The sequence below is a fragment of the Parasteatoda tepidariorum genome, chromosome 1 (assembly GCF_982258835.1).
Source record: "Parasteatoda tepidariorum strain Cologne lab strain chromosome 1, Ptep-v5.0, whole genome shotgun sequence".
Classification (NCBI taxonomy): Eukaryota; Metazoa; Arthropoda; class Arachnida; order Araneae; family Theridiidae; genus Parasteatoda; species Parasteatoda tepidariorum.
In genome coordinates, this window is record NC_141755.1 from 135,360,423 (window position 1) to 135,383,152 (window position 22,730).

Here is a 22,730-nt window from a genome sequence, read left to right on the forward strand (position 1 = left end):
CAAGTGGTCACCCACCCGCACACTGACCGTAGCCAGTGATGCTTGACTTCGATGATCTGCTGGGAACCGTGCCTTAACGATCAGTCCACTGCGGGACTCAGACCTTAATATTGACCCATAATATTTTAATTACCGGGTATTATATTACCGGGTATTAAATAGTCTGATGATTGAATGATGGGGCAAAAAAAAAAATTTTTTTTTTACCTTTAAACTAAAAAATTGTTTATTTATAAATAATTTATTAATACTTAAATTGCTTGAAGGATGATATATTCCCTATTAATGACAACGAAGTTTTTTGTTTTATCAAGGCTAAACTCGATCTGCCGTCACACGCTAGCGCTGCGGCAAGCGTCAGCGGCAGATCGAGTTTAGCCTTGGTTTTATTCAGTCATTTATTTATGTTTATTATGTCCGACATTGAAAAAATGGAAAAAAAATTTATTTTTGGCTTCTGAGGGCTCTAGCCCCGAATAAAACTTTAATAAAAGAGGGGGGAATGTAGGATCTGGGGGCCCTTGACATCTCGGGGCCCCAAGCTAAAGCTTATTTAGCTTATACGTAAATCCGGGCTTGAGTGACAATGGCTTTTTACAAATTGAATTCTTCCATTTGAACGGGTTAGTAACATGTACAGAAATAGGCAACCGGATCCTTTACATAATTATGAAATCAGTTCGTAAACAAACAAAAGGCTGTGATGAACATTTAAGCATACTCTTAATTATTTAATGAAAATAGTTTGAAATATTCCAGTATGTGCATCAGCATTAGTCAATGTCAATTAAGAATGGTGTGAGTTCTTTATTTTTTTATTTCTCATTGTAATAAGTGCAATAACGTGTTCTTAATCTTTCAACATAGGAATTATTCATATAAAAGCTTAGCAATTTTGCATTGCACATTTAAATGCAACTAATACATTTCGAAGAAAATTTTGTGTAACATTTTTTTACATTTGGGCCGTGGAAGTTTGTCAAACCTAGTGCCGGTATAAATGCAGTTGCTTTATCTTTATAATTATACAAGTTCAATGAGTCTAAATTGCTGTAAAGACCGTTTTTCTATAATCTTTTTAATTCCTTTTTTTCTCCCTCTTTAAAATTAGTTAACCGTAGTTTTTGCAACCCTATTAAAATTTTATTACCTTAATCACTTATTGCAGTAAGTTTATTTTACCTTGTTGTATCAAGTAGCTCATTATGGGAAGATTTCTGTATCATGATCTATAGCTGAATAAATGCCAAGTTTTGGCAACTTTCATGCAGTGGCCCTTGAGAAACTAAAAAAATAACATAAAAGGGGGCCTACTGAAAGGATATTACTCATAGCCATCCGCAGACAAATTTCTACTTGTTTTATTTATATTTTTTAGTTTGCAAATTTAAAATAATTTTGTTACCTTATAGTCGGCATGACAGATCAGGATACAGAAATATTCCCCTCATTATTACTGTATAGAAACTTAACTAATAATTGTAAATAAAATTCTGCTTTCTTAGTTAATTTGTGTGAAAATGTTACGCAATTGTTAAACCTTATGTGAGGGTAAACTAATCAAGGGTATTCAAGTACTTTTCGCTTCACTGGGCGCAAGCGAATAGTTACTAAAAATGTATGCATGTGTTTGTCTTAGTTATTATTATGTGTTTGTGAGAATATGTACTAAAGACCTAATAAATATTGACCAGATCTGAAAGTGCGAGCATGTAAGAGGCAAACATTAAATCCACAGTTCCTAAAGCAATATGAGTTTGTAGTTCTATATTGTTTTGATTTTGGATTATAAATCTCAAAATAACTGAAACTCTACTTTTTAAAAAGGTATCTAGTATAAAATCTAAGTAAATATGTGCAATATAAATAAACACGATAAAGCAAACTCATGTTATCTCATTCGCTTTTGTCTGGACCAGAGGAGTCATTATATTGAGCGTCAACTGTATTTATATTATTTTATGGAATATAACTCAGCTAGAGACTGAAGCTTTAAGTGGCGTTAAGTGAAAACTCTAATATAACATTTCTTGTTCTTATAAAACAGAATAATCTCTGTTTTTTTTAAAATTTCTAATGCATGTTTACTAATTTTGCCTATGAATAATTGCAGTCCTTACGATTTATGCTTTTCTTTTCTTTATGCCTCTTTTCTTTTGTTTTATAGAGGATGAAAGTAAATTGAAAGCTTTGCCAGAATTGAGTGGAGAGCTTGAAGTAAGGTTTAAATTTAATATAGTAAAATGCTATATTTAGAATGTCATTGTATGGGGAATTCGAAATTTATTTTTTCAGTTTCAGAAATGACAGTTCATTTTTCATAATTTCGCAGATTATGTATGCCACAATTAAAGTCATTGTGCCGTTAAGCCCAGCATTCAATTCCATTTTGACTACCGAATTACAGGAACCTTTTTTAACCCCTCCCCATTTTTCTAGATATTTAAATTTGCCTCCTATTTTTTGGTTTCATTTTTCACTTTTTTACCAATTTTTTTTTCTTTTACGTTAAATGCAATTAGCAGTTTAGTTTCCCATATATCGATAAATTTATTTATTTGGAAATTAATGTCTTAGCACCAATTGTATGAAGATCATTGAATTTAATTGAATGGCAAATAAGAATTTAAATTCTAAGAATTAAGGAGCATTCAAGTGATTGGCTCAAAAGCTTTTTAAAAACTGTTTAAGCAAGCTGAGACATAAAAACACTATTTATCCTCCCTCCTATATTAGTATTAATAGACTATTAATGATAAGCACATGTTATTAGTTTTATTACTCTAATGAAGAAAAAAAAATATTTGTTTTGATACATTACAGTTTGATACCTAAAGACTAGAGGCACACCATTGAAATCAAATGTACTATGTTTATAAAAATATTTTTTTAAATAATAAATAAAAATAAAAGAATTTCAATAGATGTTTAACTAACAATAATAAAAAGAATATTTTAATGAAACATTTGTGTTATAATTTTGTAATAAAAGTATCCTTTTATTTTTTCAGACTATTGTTAGTGATCCACAATATCCTTCATTTTTGGATCAGGCTATAAAAATTTTCATCAGAGTTCTAGAAGATGAAGAACCACAGTTCATTGCTGAAAAAACCACCCATGTATGTATTTTCTGTATGTATTTTCATGTCATGCCAATGGATCATTTTGTATATTTTGATGTACATATTTTTATATATATCCTGTATTATTTTTTATGAAGGTAGCCAATCTAAATTTTTTTCCTTTACTCTTTTATGTTTTTTTTATTCATACGTTGTCAATTATTTAGTTTACATAACTGATGAACTTAATGAACACAGTTAATAGTCATTGATATGGGTTTAAGGTAACAAAATTTGAACAGTATTTAAAAAAATAACCCCATTGTTGCTAATGTCTGTAGGTTATGTTGTGTTTATGAAATCAACCTCATTTTAATGTCTTGGCAGAATAATCAGGTTTTCTCTATTTACGCTTGATCTCACTTTGTTTTTATATTCAGGACTGCTGTTTTTAAAAATTAGATTAAATCAGGGTTAGTAATTGTCCTGATGATCCTGATATAAAGTATTTTATTCGTATTTGTCCTGAATTTTTTGTGTGTATTGAATATTCGATTTTCCAGTAATGAAAATGCAGATTTTTGAGAAAGTAGATTTAAAGAATTGAAAAATTTTGATTCAATATCCTTTTTCTTTCTTTTTTAAATGCTTGTCATAATCGCAATATTTGATAGTTCCAATATAGGGACTGTCTATTGATTATTTACATGGTTTAGATATTTAAAGTCTTACCCAGAGGAATCATTGTTTCAACCTCTTTGGGAATTAAGTCATTCAATGGAAAGGAAAATTGATAAGCAATTTTGCAACATCAAATTTTTATGATGTCGATTTCAAGGGTGATATGCTTACTTATTATTTTTACCAAATACAATAAAAAAAATTTTAAGATTTCCCAGTTGCACAAATATTGATTGTTTTCTTTCATGTGATTTCAGTCAACAAGCAGTTATAAAACTTTTAAATGATGAATTAGGGGATTGCTTGCTAAAATTAGTGTTCTACATAAATGTTAAGTGACATATTCATTGCATTTTTGTTTTGAGATCATTGAAACCCTACTTTAAAGAGATTAAAGAAATCTTCAACTTAATTACACATTTGAATTATATATTTGTATGAGTAAAATATTGACGAATTGATATTGTTCATTTTTTTGATGCAACAGTCCCATCAAATTTTTCCATGTTTGGATTTGGAACTATTATTTGTTCTGTATTGATAAAATTGTTCTGGAAACTGTTAAAACTTTTTGCTATGAACAAGTAATTTTTTGCTGTGAAATTTTATTTTGTTACTATTAAGTAGAGTAAATTGTACTCTTTAACTTACTGTTCCAAAAAATGCTCTGCTGTTCCAAATGTGTTCTAATTTTGTCCAGTTTTATTTATTTTTAAATTGCTATCTTGATTTGTTCTTTGCCCTGCTACAAAGCTTACTTAATGCCTTCATCTTCGGCATTTTATTTAATAATAATGTGCATAACCTTTTTTTAAATTTAAATATACAGTAGAGAACCGATTATCCGGAACGATCGGGACCATCGCGATTCCGGATAACTGATTTTTCTGGTTTTCTGAATCGCTACAAAATGCCATTTTTTTAATGTTTATAAAACGAAACTAAGAAATTATTTTGAAATAGTTTTAGAAATAATAAGAAATGATAAATAATTATACACTTAAGTTTAAATAAGGAAAGAAATTATGAAATAAAAATTATATGCAGGCTTATATATGTTACTAATGTTATTATTAACATTAATAACATATATAAGCTATTTGTTCTTATGTGAGATTCGTCTACAAACGGCTTTTGATCCGTCCTCTAAATTAGTTCTTTCGTCAACTCGATACGCCGTACGCTCTAAATAACAAAATAGGCTCAAAATCTTGTAGGAAAAAAAAATATTTTTAAAGGAAGAAAATTAATTTCCGGTTCCTAATTTCATTTCGGTTATCTGGTTTACCGGTTTTCTGATTTCCGGATAAGAGGTTCTGCACTGTATTTGAAGTTTTTTGTCTGTTCAAGTTTTTAGAGATTTATTAAATGTTTTTAAATTTACTGGCAAATAGGATATTTAATATTTTCATTATATAATTTCAAAATTAAATTTGAGAACTCTACTTTTTGTTACATAATATTTTAACCATGAAATTCTGTCTGTTGTCTAATATTTTATTGACAATTTTTTTAAAAGGTAACTAATCGAACCTAATTATAATTTTAATATTATGATATATTGTCACGAAACATACATATTTCACAGTGTATTACAATATTTTTAAAATTTAACTTTTGACTTTGGTCAAGTTTTTGTTAACCAAGCAAAATATAAAATTCAGCGTAATATTATAATCTATAATTATCAATGTCAATAATACTCCTAAAATTATCACATTCGATATTTATCATTTTCAATGAAGAGTGCAATTTTTTGATGTTCAAGAACTGTAATTGATAATTGTGTTTTTGATATTTATCATTATTGAAAATTATCATATACTCAATATGTATTCAAATTTACTCAATATAAATCAAATATTGTTATCATAATGGTTAAGAATGAATGTTTTGTTGCTCAACCCTAGTAACTAATATGATTCTTGTTGTGGTTTTGAAAATATTTGTTTAAAATTATTATTTAATTATATATTTTAATTTGCTTTTTTATTACGATTTCCTTAAAAAAATATTTCCACTGAACTGTATTATTTTTTTCGGCAACTTCGTAAGACAATTTTAGAAATAATTCACAGGCTCCCTACAAATAATCATTTGCTACCTCATAGCAAACCAATCTTGTCTTTAATGTTCAAATCATTGGAAGGAAGTAACAACTATCTTCTTAATAAGTGACTCAATTATATGTATAATATATATTATTTTAAAAAAAAAACTTTAATTAATAAGTTGTGTGTAAATCAACCAGCAAGTATGTATATTTCCAAATAGTAACAATTATTGATCAATTAAATTTCCCTAACATTTTAGGCAGAACAAGAACTTACAGTATGTTTTTGTTCTGCATGCATTGTTATTTGTTGAGTATAATTGGAATACATAAAAATCAAGAGCATGGATCTAGAAAAATTTAAACTTCTATGATTTCATTTTTATGAGCCATGCTGTTTGATTAAAAAAAAGTGCTAAATTTTACTGAAATATTGGACTGTAAGTCTTTAGGCAACCGTGTGCCCAGGATTTGTAAGCCCGTAATTATAAATAATATTCTAATTAAAATTAAATTTATTTCTCCGAGGTTATTACAAAAATTATGCAAAGTAAAGTTTATTTGGTAAAAGTTTTGAATAGCTGAAAATATTTTTTGAAAACTGAAAATTTTCTTCTCTAGCTCTACATTTTATAATAATAAATAAAAGATTAAGAGTTTGTATTTCCTTCATATTGTGGGAAAATAATGGCACTTTTTGTTACAGAGTTTAAAGTGAAAATAAAATTTGACATATCAAAACCGAATTTTTAATTTTAAATACTTGACTAATTTTTAAATTTTTTATTTTTTCAGAAATTGCTTAACTACATTAGATTGATATTTACATCTGAACAGATTAGCTAATAAAATGTTGCTATTTATTAACTTAGAATTTTGTTGCTTTCATAAAAACTTAGAGAAATTATGCGGATATTTTTCTCAGCATATATTTCCTCTGTATGTTTAATGTTGGAATTTTATGACTTCTCCTATACTGATTTTATTGATGTTTTATTTTTATTCAAATATTCATATTTTAGGTGGAAAATGAGGAAAACATATCAGTAGTTTTAAGAATAATCATAGAATTTCTTAAGACCTTCAGGCCACCATGCAGCTTCGAAGTAAGAATGTGTTATTTATATGATTTATCTTTTTCAATGAATTCACTTTTGTATTAATATATTTCACAAATGAACAGATTCATGGAAAACTATTTTATTAATCAACTTTTGTAAATTTTTGCATTACATTGATTGGAATGTGTTTCTGTAGGTTTATTAACTTACATTTGCACGGGGAAAAGAATATTGACTTGAGTGGATGTCATTTAATAGGATACATAATACTACTAGTTATTTATCATTTTACATTACTCCAGCTACTGATTTTTTTAATTATATATCTTATAAGAGATTTTTTTTTTTTAGATTTTTCACTTGTTTGTTTAATTAGTTATTTTGCACTTAAAAGTTTAAATATAGCCTTCCATTACAATGATAAATGCTTCTATGAATAATTCTTCATAAAATGAAAGAAGGAAAGAATAGAGGAAAGAGAGGACGATAATAGTTCTGCTTTGAATCAATTTATAAATAAAGTTTATAAGCCTGTAATTTGCGATATAAATGTCAATGATCACACAAAGTTAACTCATTTTAAATTCTCTTAACAGAAATTTCTTGACAAATTGTTCCTAAAATGTTCTTGTTTAAATTTCTCAAGGTTTTTAATAGATATTGGTTAAAAGAATTCCATATTGCTTTCATGTAATGAAAAATTCTGAGGAATATCAATGAGTATTGTTTTCCCAATCCAAATTGCTATGATCCTTAAAAAAATTTTAAAATAATAACGAGTCTTATTATAATTATAACGATAATTATAATTATAACGAGTCTTAATCATAAATTTATTTTTTAAATATTATAAAATGTTATTTTTGCACTTAAATAAAATGAAAGTCTTAATGAAAAAAAAATGAATATATTGTGGGTTCTTTTTAATTTTAGAATGATTGACTCAAAATATTAGGGGATATGAAATATCAATGATTCCCCCACAACACAACAGAAAGATTTTATTAGTACTTTGAATTATTTATACTTTTTTGATTATGTGTATAAAGTCCAGTGTGAAATAAATCTTTAAAATTTTCATGATTTATTAAGTAGAGAAAAATAAATTAAAAAAAGAATTATGGAGAAATATAGAAATTCTCTCCATTCAGTGTTTATAAGTTTCTCCATTCATTGGTAATTTGTTCTAAATAAATCTTTTTAATGTAATTAAAACCTCTTATTTTTATTTCTATGGTTTAAATCCTTTTTTTATTCACTTATTTTATATTGTTTGTTCTGGTACTCTTCACCTGCGTGGCCTGTTAAACCACAATATACCATACCAAAACATCAAGCATATTAAAATGTGGGAAATCTAAAGGTTGCATACAGTGATGTGAAAATAATGATATATTTAAAAAATTTAGCTATTACTAACACCTCTTCAACTTACAAAAAAAAAAAAAAAAATTATGAAGAATAGTATAATCAACATGTGACTTCAAAACAAAAGAAAACATGTAAAATATTAATTATGATATGGTTGTATCGCTTAAAAATAGGGTTCAACAAATTAAAATCTGTGTATTAAAATAAAGTAGATTTCATCATAAATTTAATCACTTGTAAATATTTTAACTCAATGCAATTTTCTGCAGTAGTTTCTTTTAAAAAAAAACTATATTCTTTTTAATTTCTTGTTGAAATTTTATGAAACGTTTATGTGTTTTTTTTCTTCTTTTAAAATTTTAATTAAAAATGATTGACTACAGGCGCTTTCTTTTGTAGTGTCTGTTGCTTATTTAATCAGAATTGGTTTATGACAAACTCTCTATTGAAGAAGAAAAAATATTGTGTATAAATATTTAATACTCTGCATTGTTCAATATGAATACAGTTTTGTGATATATAAACATGCTCCACCTTTATTGTGATAACATATGAAATTATAATAATTATATGATGTATTTACCATATCGTATAATTATCATATATAACATCATGATATTAATTATGATTATACAGTACAGTACCCGTTATCCGGAAATCAGAAAACCGGAAGACCAAAAAACCGGAACGAAATTCGATAAATTTTCCCGCCATTTTCAAAAAAAATAATTTTTTTTCCTGATAAGATTTTAGGATTTTTCTTTCTTTTTTAAAAGATGTTTACCTTACCATCATTTTGGAAATAATCATTAACCATCGTTTTTTCTTCTTTTTAAGATTATTTCCAAATATTATTTTTTTTTAGTTGGATTTAACAATAAAAAAACGGCTTTTTGTAGCGATTCAGAAAACCGGAAAAATCAGTTATCCGGAATAGCGATGGTCCCGATCGTTCCGGATAATCGGTTCCCTACTGTATTAAAAAAGGCAAAATATTTGAAAGAGCATTAATATAATGTATGATTATTAATAGTATGATTCTTAACAGAATCATGAAATCAGTTGGTTACATTATCATGCTACATACCGATTGAAAGAAGAAAATATATTCTAAATTGCAAAAAATATTAAGCTTTTGTGATTTTTCTATTATTTTTAGATACAGATGTTTCTGCTTTATGTAAAGAATATTTACAAAGAACTGCCTAATCACTTGCATCTTATATTTGAACTACGGCCTACTCCAAATGTAAAAGATTTATCGGCAACTACGTTGGAACTTTTATTGAAAGAAACATTTACCATAACACAGATTCAAATTGAGAAAAGTGGAAAAAGAATCCCGAATTCAACTACCCAGATGGTGAGTAAAAATAATTTTAACGTCTGTGAATCAGTTTTATTAGTTATTAAAATAATCATTAGTTCATATAATATGAAAATTTCAAGTCTTGTGTTTAAAACCTTTTTAAATGCATGTAGATTACATTATTCAATTTTTTTTTCACTTTCATTTCCTGAGTAAGCAATAAAAGTAGTTATTAGGCTAAACCATTATAAAATTTAAGCTATTTGTCGTAGCTGTGGTAATATTTAAAAATTTGCTTATTCACAAGTATAAAAAGGTTTCTATTCCTAAAAAGCCTTAAATTTAAATATGGTTTTAGGAGCCCATAAAAAGGTCTGTTTTTCTTTCTAAACCTTCTTAAAGCTCATTCATATTTTAATTTTAATGACTTCAATTGCATTTTATAATTGTTTTCATTATTATTCTTAATGCTATTAAATTTCAAAAGTGATATTCAAGTAAAATTAAAAAAGTTATGAAGTAACTTCATTAAAAAATTTAATGTGAGGAGCATTTTTTTTTCTAATTTAATTTTAAAACATGCTTAAAATCTTTTTTCTTGCTTAATTAATTCGAACTTCGGGTCAATTTTTGGTAGTATTTACTTTAACATCTCAAAAGCATGCATACATGATCTAAAAAAATCAAGTATGCATGCTTTCAATCTGTATAAGCCTTCAAAGTTAAGGAAAAATTTTACTATTATTATAATAGGGGTGCACTACCTTTTGAAGTGAAGGGCCACATGCACAGCAGATTGACCTATGAAGAGTTGCATGCCCAAGAATTTAGACAGGCATGTTGACAGCAATTATAGGTAGTAAATTTTTTATAAACATCATTGTTCTAGGCACTAAATTCTTTTTATCAGTTAACCTTGCAATATATTTGTATAAAATTAAATGCTTTTAAATGTTTAAAATTAAAAACTGATTACCCAAGGAAACAAAATACAATCAGAAAACCAGAATCAATTTATGAGAAAGAAAAAAAAACAGATAAATAGAAATAAATAAAAATAATAGGAAAATTCATAATTTTTTTTATCACATTACATAATGCAGAAATCCATTTAAACATACATTTTAACATTAAAAATTTTTAACGTTCATAGAATTAAATTTAAAAAAGAAAAAAAAAGTATTCTAGTTAATGAAATAAATGCAAGTTAAATTCTTTTGTTTATAGAAAGTTTGTAGGGTTAAAAATGATTATAATTAAAACAAGACCCTTTCAGTGGGAAATAAGATTCAGCATTTAGTAGGGAATATACTCCAACTTTAAAACATTAATTTTAAATAAATTACAAGAGAAGAGGCTGGAAGAGAAAAGAAACAGAAAATATTAATTTTGATCTTAAGAATCTATTTTTTAATTATTATTAAATAGTATCAATTTAATCTATGGATTTATCAACTTAATTACAAGAACTTACGGAGCTACCTACGATTTTAAATTTTAATTATACTATTTTGGAATAATTAGATACAGTACAAACCTTAAAAAATTTAACTTTTTAAAATTTTTATTTAAGAATTTTAATCCTTTGTTCGATGTCTTATCCCACAGTTTTGAATTTCCTCTACTTATTTAACTTTTTTGTTGCATTTTTTATACAAAGTTTTTAAGAGTAAACTTGTTCTAAATTAAGCTGAAGATATTTTAATTTTAATGATAACAATATGTTAATTTTCATGAAAATTAAAATATTGTTTAGAAAGTCAAGCATTGTTAATCTTTCACTGTATAAACATTAAATGAAATAAATATGAAAGATTTACATACAATTTCTTTTGACTACAGATTGCATAAAATTTTTTTTTTACATTTATGTTTTATAATTTTTTTTTAAAACATGCTGCTGACTTAACTGTCTTTAATTATATATTCAAGCTTAAAAAAAGAATTTAAATTTAGAATTTGGAAATTTACTTTACAAGCTAAGTTTTTATTGTGTTTCAATTTGAATGGCTTACAAAAATTGAAAAATAACCTTGTTAAGTCATTGACAAGACACTGTTTTAATGTAATTATTTCTTTATCTGTGTCCTTTTACATTGGGTTAGCTCTCTGCCTTGGAGATTTTGGAACTTGCTCTTAGATATTCTAGCTATATAATTCAAAACCTGTTTTTTTTTTTTTTTTAAATCTTGAGATAAAGATTAGAGTTGTTAAATTTTTTTTATTAACAAACAATTTTGTTTTGAATTAAAATATTTTGAAAATAAACTTTAATTTTTATACAAGTATTTTCTATGATACACAGACAATTTTTTAATTTATCCTTTTCAAAAAAATAAAAATTCATATGAAATTTAGAAATTGAAAATTTGATTGATGCATTTTAAACAGAAGGATCAAGCCAGAATCAGTAAGAATATTCCTTAGGTTTCCAAAGCTCGTGAATTGTATTTATTATTTTTGAAAAATTTGAATTTTTTTCTTGCCGTTTGTTTTTCTTAATAGAATTATTTAAAATATTGTTAAAAGAATTATTAAATTAAGAAAAATGTCACGGGAAAAATATGAGCTTGATCATTCAAAAAGTCAACTTTCAAATGATTGTTTGCTTTTCAGAAACCGAAGGGACTTTGAGCAAGCTCCCTTTCCCTGAACTCACCCATACTTTTATAAAAGTCATACTTTGTTGGTTTGAATCCATAATGAAGGCATAACAATCTATTGTATCAATAAAGTTTAACTGGTAGTTCTCTTATTCAAATTAAATAACATGGTTCTCCAGTTTTATGTGTGTTTAAAAAAAATTTTAAACTAAAAATTAAAAAATTACTTTCTTCTATACTTTCTTACACTAAGAATTGTTACTTTGTGATTTTTCTTTTTTTTTTTATATTGTTTATATGTTTGATTTAATTTGCAGGTCATTTTACTCCCAAAAGCTATGTCCTTAATAGCACTGGCAGAGCTACCTATAATTTTTGTCTTGATGTACCAGCTATATAAAATGAGTGTTCATAAAGATGTCTAAGAATTTATACTATTGATAATGACAACTATTACTTTACAACCCACAACTCAACAGAGGTGACTTAATTTTAATATTACTTACATATTTTTTGATAATAGAAAGTTTAATATTAGTGACTATGCTTCAATGTTGAAATAGTCTATGAAGTGATAAATAATTGAATAATTGTCTCTTTGTTTGCCAAATTACTCTTAGATGATAATTTATCTATATAAGATAACTAAGAAATCTCTGGAAGTATTAAAAATGTTGCACTTGCTTTAAATTCCAGAAATTGGAAGCAGTTTTCAGTTGATAATGATCATTGTCAATATTTACATAGCTTTTGATTAATCTGGCATTGATTCTCATATTTGCTATTAAGTATTTGTTTTATTAAAATTTTCCTGTTTCTAAATAAAAACTAATTTAAGTTTTGATTTGTGAAATATCACTAAAATATATAATTTTGATTAATTTCAGAACAGTCATTAAAAAATAATTTTCTAATTTTATAGAAAAACTCATACTTCCAATAAAGTTTCAATTAATTCACAGCATGTCCTATATAAGATAACGATAATGTATTCTCTTTGATAAAATACATCTGAATTTGGATATATAATTTTCTAATTCTTATTCTGTTTGGATCAAATCACCTAAACTTGGAATATAATATTTTTTTAAATATCTTACAACCAGCTCATAATTTAATTAAGAAATAGTTAATCTGAGAAATATTTATCAATATTACAAAAAATTTTATATTTTTAAATCTTTTTAAAAAATAAAAGCTTGTTAATCTTTTTTAATTAAAGCAAATCTTGTATCCAAATGAAATCAGATTTATTTTATTGGTCTCATTATTCTTATACTTGATTAAAGCTGGAATGTCTTTTTTTTTTTTTTCTTTGAAAAGGCTTGCAGCAAAAATATTGCATAATGTGAGTAAGTTTTTTTCCAAATATCTTAAAACAATGTCATATATTTAACTCAAAAAATAGTCTAAAGAATATTGACGATATTGTGTATAATGTATTTTATTACATTGTTACACTTATTAAAAATAAAACTTTCTTAATTGAAACAAACATTTTACTATGGAGTTCAATATAACCTATTAAGTGATCAGCCCACTAGGTATACCAAGGCTATAATTAACACCACTCTTGCATCACCTCTTAATATACTGACCACTTCTCAAACTAGGCCATCAAATTGGTACATTACAAATGGTCAACTTGCGTGATTTTCGCTGTAAAATCTATTTTATTGATTTTGATTTTTATCTTGATTGTTGTTTTTATCCTTGGCTCGCTTGTCATTTTAATTTTATTTTCATAATGTTTACAGCCAAAATATTGCAGAAAATATAGAGAAAAACTTTATAAATTAACTATTTGCATGCAGGATATACCTTAATGTCTTTCTTTTTTACTTATTTTATATTTTATACCAAATGATCAAGTCAGAGTGGTTTTATACAGTAAAACTCTACATTATTGTTTTTACTCATTCAATTGTATTCTGTGAAAGAATTTTATGTTCAATGACTAGGTGGGACAAAGTTAAACATTAAATTTTGTGCATTTAATTTGTTCTTGGGGAGAAAAAGCAGACAAAATGCAGAATGTTTGCAGAAATTTTATTTTTTGTTTTGTTTTATTTTAGGAGCAATCCATCTTTCAACAAAGAAGTTTATGTTAACTTTATGGCTGCATAGATAAAAACATTATCCTTTCTAGCTTACCTAGTTAAAATATATCAAGTGAGTAGGTTAATGACTAATATACTAAGAATTATTCATTATTTTTTGAATAAATATTTTTTATCCTGTGTTTTTAAGGAAATCCCTTTGCTGCTGAGAAGTACTCTAATGTGGTATAACAATGTTGAGCACAATACTAAGAAATTTTAAATAAATAATAATGTGATCTGTAATAAATAAAAGTTAAGCAAATTTTGAATAAGTTTTCTGTAATTACTTAAAACAATGTTAATTTTTTCTGTTTTATATCAAACATTGTCACTCACCGGTGACTGACACGACCAAAACAAAAGATTCAGTGTCAGTCACTGATGGCTGATGTGAACCTCAACATGTTAAAATACACTTTAATACTCACAGATATGATTTCAAAATCGACTCAGAGGTCAAAGGCACCAAGCTATCCATGTGCTGGAGTGGGGATGGATTCTCAATCTTGGCATGAGGTTTTAGATCCTTAAGTGTGAGCTGTTTTAGGAAGAAAAAACAACTTGTGCTTAACATTGACAAAATCATGCCATTGGTTAGGAATTGTAGAATTTTAGCTTTTATGACCCTCCTGACCTACAACAGGCTGTTGTGAGAGTGATTTAGTACACTTTAATGATTTCAGAATATATGATTTGTTGTCAACAGGGGGATTACTTTCAAGCAAATTTATGAGCTATCTTTACATTGAGTACTTAATAATGTTAGTTGAAAAATTAATTTTCCAGGCTCATTTTTTCAATACATTTTGCGTTTAACATATTAATTGCTAGTTAGAATTTTTTTTGGTAATTATATAATGAAACATGGAATATGATAAAAAAATTCTGCACAATGCATTAGGAATCAAATTTTTGACTTTATAAATTAAATGGCCCTGATGCTGAACTATTTGCTCTTTAGACATTAAATGGAGGTAATGTGCAAAGTATATTACAAAATATATTATCTAGAACTCATTAAAAGGGAAAATAAATTGAAAAGTCATGCTAATAAAAATAAAGTTAACTTGATATGATATATTTGATTAATTCCCCCCTGTATTTCCTTGCTTACTTGTTTATTGGTTCAAAATGAAGGAGGAAATTTATTTTTTTTAGAACTATTCTGACTACTGGAATATTTTCTGATTATTAAAATCATTTTATTATGTTGTGAACATAAAAAAAAATTCTGCCCATTTTATTTTATTTTTTACTACTGTGATTTAACTGTATCATTAATACTGGAACCTCCAATTATAAAATCACTGAATTGTAAAATTAGCTGCTTTTTACTATTAAATCTGCAAGAACGGAGTCATTTTAATATCAAACTATGTGAAAACCATCTTCTAATAAAATTATTATTACCATTATGTAAAGACAACATTTTGTAAGGCTTTTGTTTATAACAATGAAAAACTTTGCAGTTTTTTGTTTGAATGATTAGAATTTTCTATATTCTCAAGTTTTGAATACATATAAATAATAATTTTTTTGTCTGTTCTCTATGAACAAAGTTTCTGGTGTTGATTGCATTTTGTGTTGAAATTGAAGGGCAAAAGTTAAAAAAATTAGGAAAAAGAGAGTCTAAAGGAATCCAAAAGAAAACTATTTACGTACTAAGAAAAATTTTAAAATGCCTATCATTCAATGTCAAGGATCCTCAATCATTCAATGAGATAAATCTAACTTCAATGGATTTCAAAAAAGCTCTTGATTTCTTAAAATGAACTTTACAGAAAAGAAAAGGATATTTAATGTTTTAGAAACTCTTATATGCTTTCAAACTATGGTGAATTTTTAATTTGAAATTTTGCTTATCAAATATAATATTTTATAATCCTCCTCTAAGTTAAAAAATGTAGCTAATGTTAATGTCAAATGTAGGTTTTGTAAAAATAAAACATAAATGTAGTAATCAATTTAGTTTTTAATCAATTTAGTTTAGTTTGAAATTCAACTTTGAAATTACTTTTTCCTGCATTTTGGTTTTTAAAATTTGCTGCTTTTTAAAATCAAGTGTTCTCAAAATGGATGTGATTTTAATAGGCAGCATGCACTGTATTTATGTTTATCTGAGTAATATTAACCCAAATTAGTTGCTAATTTAATTTTAATTCAAATTATGATAATAATTTAACCCAGCTGTGATTTTAATTTGATTATTTTTTTGTAGTATGTTGTGAATGAACATTCCTCACAGTGTGCTAAAGGAATGATAGGATTGTTGTATCTATGTCCTCAAGAAGTTGCCCACTTGTGCAAAGAATTGCTTGTAGCAGCCCATCATATTTTAGCCACAGAACTGAGATAGTAAATGCTTTTTTTTATTACTTAAATATGTCTTGTTTTTTCCTTTATTCTAAAACATGTTTTTTTTATAAATGACTCATTTTTTTAAAAAAATGTTTACTTTAGATACCATTTGAAAAATATTTCTGTTTAAAATGTTCTCTGTGTGTACGAGTTTTCCTTATTTTTGAGAAATTCTTTAATTTTTGCGTCATTTTCAGAATTGTACATATCTTACTAATTATATCTAAAAATTAATGACTCTAAGAAAAGGAAATTTGTAGAAGTTTTTGTAATAGCAGCATTTTTTGAAACAAGAATAGCAAAATTATATTTTAAAAGTCTTTCTCAGTCTAAAATAATCTATAATTTAAATACTGTTATTTTAAAAATAAACTATGTTGTTATATATCTATTATTTGCTAAGAGAGAGTAAAATACTTTTCATAACTATGAACTCAATGGCATAGTTGCTATCAATATTTAAATTAAAAAATATAATATAAAAAATGTTTCATTTGAAAAAATATCCTTGTATAGTTCTTACGATATTACAAAAATTCAATAATGTAAAAGTCTTAAAAAATTTTCAACATTAATAACTATTTCTTTATATATTTATTCAATGTGAATTATGTTTTCCTCCAAAAAAGTCTTACATGTCTAATTCGAACAGTAAATAAAAATTCATTTTTTAAGTGAGTCAAGTTAATAAGCCTTAAATATCCTATAAAGAATACTCGATTAAATATGTATTATTAAAAAAATTTGAAGCTTTTTTTTTTTTATTTTTGCTTTTAGTTTATTTAAGTTTGTGGAAGTTGGAATTCAAATATTTAATTATTAGTAGTTATAGATCAACTATGTTTACCACAAAAAGGGGGGCTGTATGTATTATTAGCATTAATTTATAATAGTTTTAATATTTAATTGGTTTTTAGTTTCAAGAATGTTATTAGCCCTCCAAGGGTTGAGCCTCTGAGATAAATATTCCAAAATTTCCTTACTACCCACTTTTCTATTAAATAACAAAGGGGGAAAATGATTTTATGATGATTTTATTATTTTCAGCTTACAATTCAAAAACAGACTAATGCTCAAAGGTGCTTTGAAGATCACTGGTGTTTAAAAACAAACAATTCCAGAAGAGCTATTCAGGAATTCTTTTTTTAAATTTATGTATTTTACTTGAAAATTAGGGGTCTTCATGAACTGCTAGTTGCTATTTAGAGCATCTCATTTCCTTGGAGCTGAGCTTATCAAACTCACAGATTTCTCCAATTCTTAAGTTTCACTTTAAACATAATTTCAACACAAATTACTATTGTTTTAAAGAGAATCATTCTCTGAAAGAGTTTAGGATGACAAATGAGATTTATTTTAGAATATTGAGTCTTGTTTATTATCCTGTTTTACTGTTGAAAATATACAGTTGTTGCAGTTAGTTCTTAGAGTTTTTGAAAAAGATTGCTAACCTTAATTTAACGAATTCCCATATGTTATCTGGAATTTTTTTTAATGTTTGGTTTATTGTAATAAAAATCTATATAAAACTTCTGTTTATTTTGAGAAAAACTTGAATTCTAACTAGAAATGTTCATAAGTTTTTTAAAAGGCAAAAAAAGGGTTGTATGCTCTTTCCAAAAACTCTAAACTCATTTCCTCTAGTTATTTTATCAAGCACTTTTTAAATCATATATCAATTAACAGGTTTGTTTCTGTCATGTCCAGCACAGTATCTATATTTTAATAGAGGGGGGGGGGGGATTGCAAAGAAAATTTATTTTTAATTTATTTTAACCCTTCTTTCAAGAGAAGTTACAGTTTTCTATATAGTTAGAAATTCAATTGCAAGAGGGAGATAATTGATTTTAATATAGGTTCTTAAGTTTCTAATTCTAACATATTTGTGTTTTGTTAAAAATTTAGATTAAATTAAGATATAATCAGTTTATTTTATCTATTTACTGCTCTTTGAAATGAATGAATCATAATATGCAGAGATGCTAAAAATATCTACAATATAACAGCATGAAAAAATTACATAAAAGTTTAATTAAAGAGATTATGTGACTTTTTAAACTCTGTTTTTGCTTTACTTAACATGCCAATATTTAATGAATTGTGTTTTATTGCAATTCTCAAAGTATCCTCCAAATGCTAATTTGTCAAATATATTGTTCCTAATTAAGTGTTCTGTTATGCTTACTTGGCATCTAGTTTTATAATCTTCTAAGCCTCTGCTTTAAATTTTGTATTTCAAGTTATTTGCAATAAATTTATTTGTACAAATTTTTTTTATTTTCTTATCAAATTGTTTTAAACTGAATGAGATGATTCAGTGAGACACAAAAACATCATCAATGTTTCTTGTCCTGAAAAACCTTAGAGTTCACAGTTGTCCTGATATTCCAGATTGACGTGATAAAAAAAATGTGATCTTGTTTTTAACTTTTTGATCTAATATTCCCGATTTTCGTGTATTTTCTGATCATCCCATTTTCTACAAGCATGAACTTTAAAAGATTTGATTTATAGAATAAAGTGATTTTGGTTTTCAAAATTTTTTTGTTATTTATTATTTTAACATAGATGGAATTGTTATTTATTATTTTAATATAGATAGAATTTATTTATTATTTTAATATAGATAGAATTTATTTATTATTTTAATATAGATTTAATATATTTTAATATAGATTGATGATGCTAGTAAAAATTTCAGAATTTAACAGTTTCAACTTAGGGACCGTCTATCAACTACATATATTAGAGATCTTTTATTGTGTGGTCTGTGGGCTAATAGAAGCACTTAGATTTTAGTTGCTCTTTGAATTATCTCATTTTGTTTAAAATAATAATAAACTACCTGGAAAAAGAAAAGGTTTATAGAATGACAATTTTTGTATTGTAATATAAGTTTTTTTTCTCTCCTTTCTTTTTGCAAAATAGTGTATTTCGTATCTCAGTATCATAGTAATTTTGCCTATGCATTAATTGATTCTACTCTAACTTTATTTAAATTTTTAACAACCAACATTTTGTAACATTTAATGATGTTTGTTTTAGTAGAACAAAATATACTTTTTTACTTTGTCATTTGCTTTTTTTTTAAAATTAGTTTAACAATGTGTACTGTTCCAAAGTATATCTTTATTTTTTTTTCTTGAAAATTGTTCTGATTTTTTCTTTGATTTATTATGAGGCTTGGAAAATATATTCTAAATTATAATTTTCGTTAAATGTATTATGTTTCACAGTGCTTTAATTGCCTTTTCTGACTGTAGTATTACTTATTTTAATGTAAGAATCTTGTATATTTTTAGGCCTTTTGCTTATAGTACTTTAGCTGATCTTATGCATCATGTAGGACAACATTTATAGTTGAAGGTTCTGGCTAAGGCTGTAAATGTGTTCTCAAAAAATTTTCATGATGAATCTTTAGTAACTACAATTCAAACAATGTCTTGTATGCTTATTCTGAATTTAATTGAATGCATTAGAATATGATCTGATCAAGAAAATGTCAATGTAAGTTCTTTTTTTCTTATTAATAAAATATAAATTTTAGGCCACTGATTAAATTTATTATAATGCAAGGCAATAATGCTTTTAAATTATGAAGAATTTTTATTGTGTGAATAATAGTTGCATTTTAATAAAATCATGAGAGTTACTTGTGCAGTTAAATTTATTTTGTTACACTTTTTATGTCTATAAAAATATGATGTCAATAACCATGAGAATCTGGCAGCATATCAAAGCCTTATACTTTCAACCATGAAATGCATTGTATTTTTCACATTATATTCTTCTAGCTACGAATTTCAACCATTTTTATACCTTAACTATTCTTAAAGTGTATTTCAGTTCAGATTATTTCATGGTATTATAACTAGTTTATAATTCATGATAGTATAACTAGTTTTGTTGATCTGGCAATGAAAATTGTGCTCTGCTAACTATTAAGTCTATTGTAGAAATATTAAAGGTTTTTTTCTTTTGCAAATTAGTAATTTCCATAAGAATAATATTTGTAGCAACATTAGCTCTGGCATAATATGTATGAAGCAGTAAAAAGTCATCTATGATGTTTATTATATTTTGAAAAAAATTTATGCTTTATTTATAGCCGTGAGTTGTTAATGAGGATGCTTGAAGTTTTGGTTTTAAAACTATTGAAAAGCTGCAACTGCCTGTTCTGCAGAAAAAAGCGTAAGTAAACATTTACTTTCTGTTAAATTTATATAGTTGCTTATAGCGCTTGTATTCACAATAAAATTTGAAAATGTAATAACTCCTTGAAAAAAAATAATATCCACTGTTTTTAACATCTTTTGACCAGTATTAGTCATTTAGAGTAGAAAAAAAAACTTGAAGGATATTTTCAACTGTCTAATATTGTCTTAAATAATACTAATTTTAATATTGTCGATATAATATATATTGTCTAATATATATTATATAAATATTGTCTTAAAGAATTTGTATCTGTTCAGTGCTAATAACTGCAAATGCATTTTAGAAATCATTCTTGTCACACATATTTATAATTAAAACACAAGAATGAAACTTATTTTATTAAGAGGCATCCACTTTATTTTTTAATTTTTTAATGCAAATAAATTTCTATCTATATTATTGCCAACAGACAAAGTGCGAACATAACGAGCAATTTCAATGTTAAACACCTACTCACCAAGCTTTTTTTTTTCGTTCTAGAAATGAATTTTATACATATCAATCTTTAAATTCTGGACAAATTTTTGAATTTATTTAGTAAGATTTAAAAAAATAAGTGGTGTACGAATATCTATTTTCATTTATTATTATCCCCTTAAAGAATTTTCATACCTTACAACTACCTTAACCGTCGGTAAAATTTTTTAAATTTTTTTATAGTCACTATTAGTTAGTTCAAACTGAAGATTCTCAAAAACTGTTCCTTTTATTCCTCTCTCATTATCTCATCAAGTTTTGTGAATGGGAGAACTATCTCTGTTAGTACATATCTATACTGTTTTTACTTAAAAACTCTTCTAGGGTATTTTGCATATTTTCAACGCACAAATATGCTGTGCTATATTAAAATGGTCTTTTTTCTAGATTTATAATTCTAACTCAGATGAATTAGATATTTAGTAAATACCTGCCCTATATTTTGTCATAGAATTTTAAATACTAAAAGAAAACACAAACATTTTTAATTCTAAATAGAAAAAACTTCTTTGAAAATTTTTTATTTTTATATCCTTCGTTTTCTTTATAGGATTTTAAACTCATTTACTACATGTTTAAAGTTACATCTATATAAATTAAAATTATTATAAAAACATTGAAGAATTTTTGAAGTTAATACATGAAATTTTTGAAAGTATGAAAATTTTTAATTTTATTATATTCTTCTGAATTTTAGTGCTCAGCCTTTGAAACATCAAATCTTGGCTATTTCTGACTCACACTCTGCTCCTCCCATAGTTGCCTCCCTTTCAAATGTGACATCTTTTGTATCTGCAGCTCAGGATATCATGTTAATCCACTTAGTTATGCTCCTGGAGTCCTCCCGGTAAAGACTTCCATTCAGGTGGTCTATTAGACCGACCAGATGAATAAGTAAGATTTGAGAAAGCAGTCGTGTTTACGCATTTTAAGGTTTTTATCATTACTGTTACTTTTTAGAAGGAAAAAAAAATCCGAATTGCATTTTCGTATAATTAATACAGTTGAACCCTGCTAAGATGAACCCGAAATATGGTGAACATTCAGTTGTAGTGAACTCCCATTTAACATTATTTTATATGTTTATAGTGGACAGCTGAAATATTTGTAATTTGTTTATAGTGTGTTCTAATTTCCCATTTTTCTTTTTTATTTCTCTGACTTTAAATTTGCAGGGCAGGAATTATGATTGCAAGTGACTGCATTTTTTGTGTCAAATCTTACTCTTGTATGCTTTTTGTTTTAAAACTAGGCTAACAATTTGTTAATAATAGGAATAACTAACTAGAAGGCTATGACACGGAATAAATCAAGATGGCAAAAACTTGGCTTGTCATAGGCTGTAAGGCTCAAGAAGAAGAAGAAACAAGTTGTTAAGCAGCACGTTCCTCTTCTTACCTGTCTGAATTAAGTGTTCTGAATTTTTTTCCGG

The 22,730-nt window shown here is 26.0% G+C and overlaps 1 protein-coding gene across 5 annotated transcripts in view; it reads left to right on the top strand.

Annotated features, from left to right (window-relative positions):
* The first annotated feature begins 331 nt into the window (after positions 1-331).
* Positions 332-22,730, top strand: part of LOC147817028 (transcription-associated protein 1-like) — a 46,153-nt gene continuing 23,754 nt past the window's right edge. The window contains exons 1-10 of one of the 5 annotated variants that reach the window (XM_087153982.1): positions 427-796; positions 2,168-2,217; positions 3,012-3,122; positions 6,822-6,905; positions 9,391-9,594; positions 10,294-10,396; positions 12,461-12,624; positions 14,219-14,315; positions 16,464-16,600; positions 19,906-19,989. In XM_087153982.1, coding sequence (XP_087010108.1) covers positions 781-796; positions 2,168-2,217; positions 3,012-3,122; positions 6,822-6,905; positions 9,391-9,594; positions 10,294-10,311 — 483 coding nt within the window. In that variant the 5' untranslated portion in view covers positions 427-780 and the 3' untranslated portion in view covers positions 10,312-10,396; positions 12,461-12,624; positions 14,219-14,315; positions 16,464-16,600; positions 19,906-19,989. Of the gene's footprint in view, positions 799-2,167; positions 2,218-3,011; positions 3,123-6,821; positions 6,906-9,390; positions 9,595-10,293; positions 10,397-12,460; positions 12,625-14,218; positions 14,316-16,463; positions 16,601-19,905; positions 20,111-20,711; positions 20,795-21,995; positions 22,193-22,730 lie in introns of those variants that run through there. The other 4 variants (XM_087153963.1, XM_087153974.1, XM_087153972.1 and 1 more) reach the window with 4 other exon arrangements.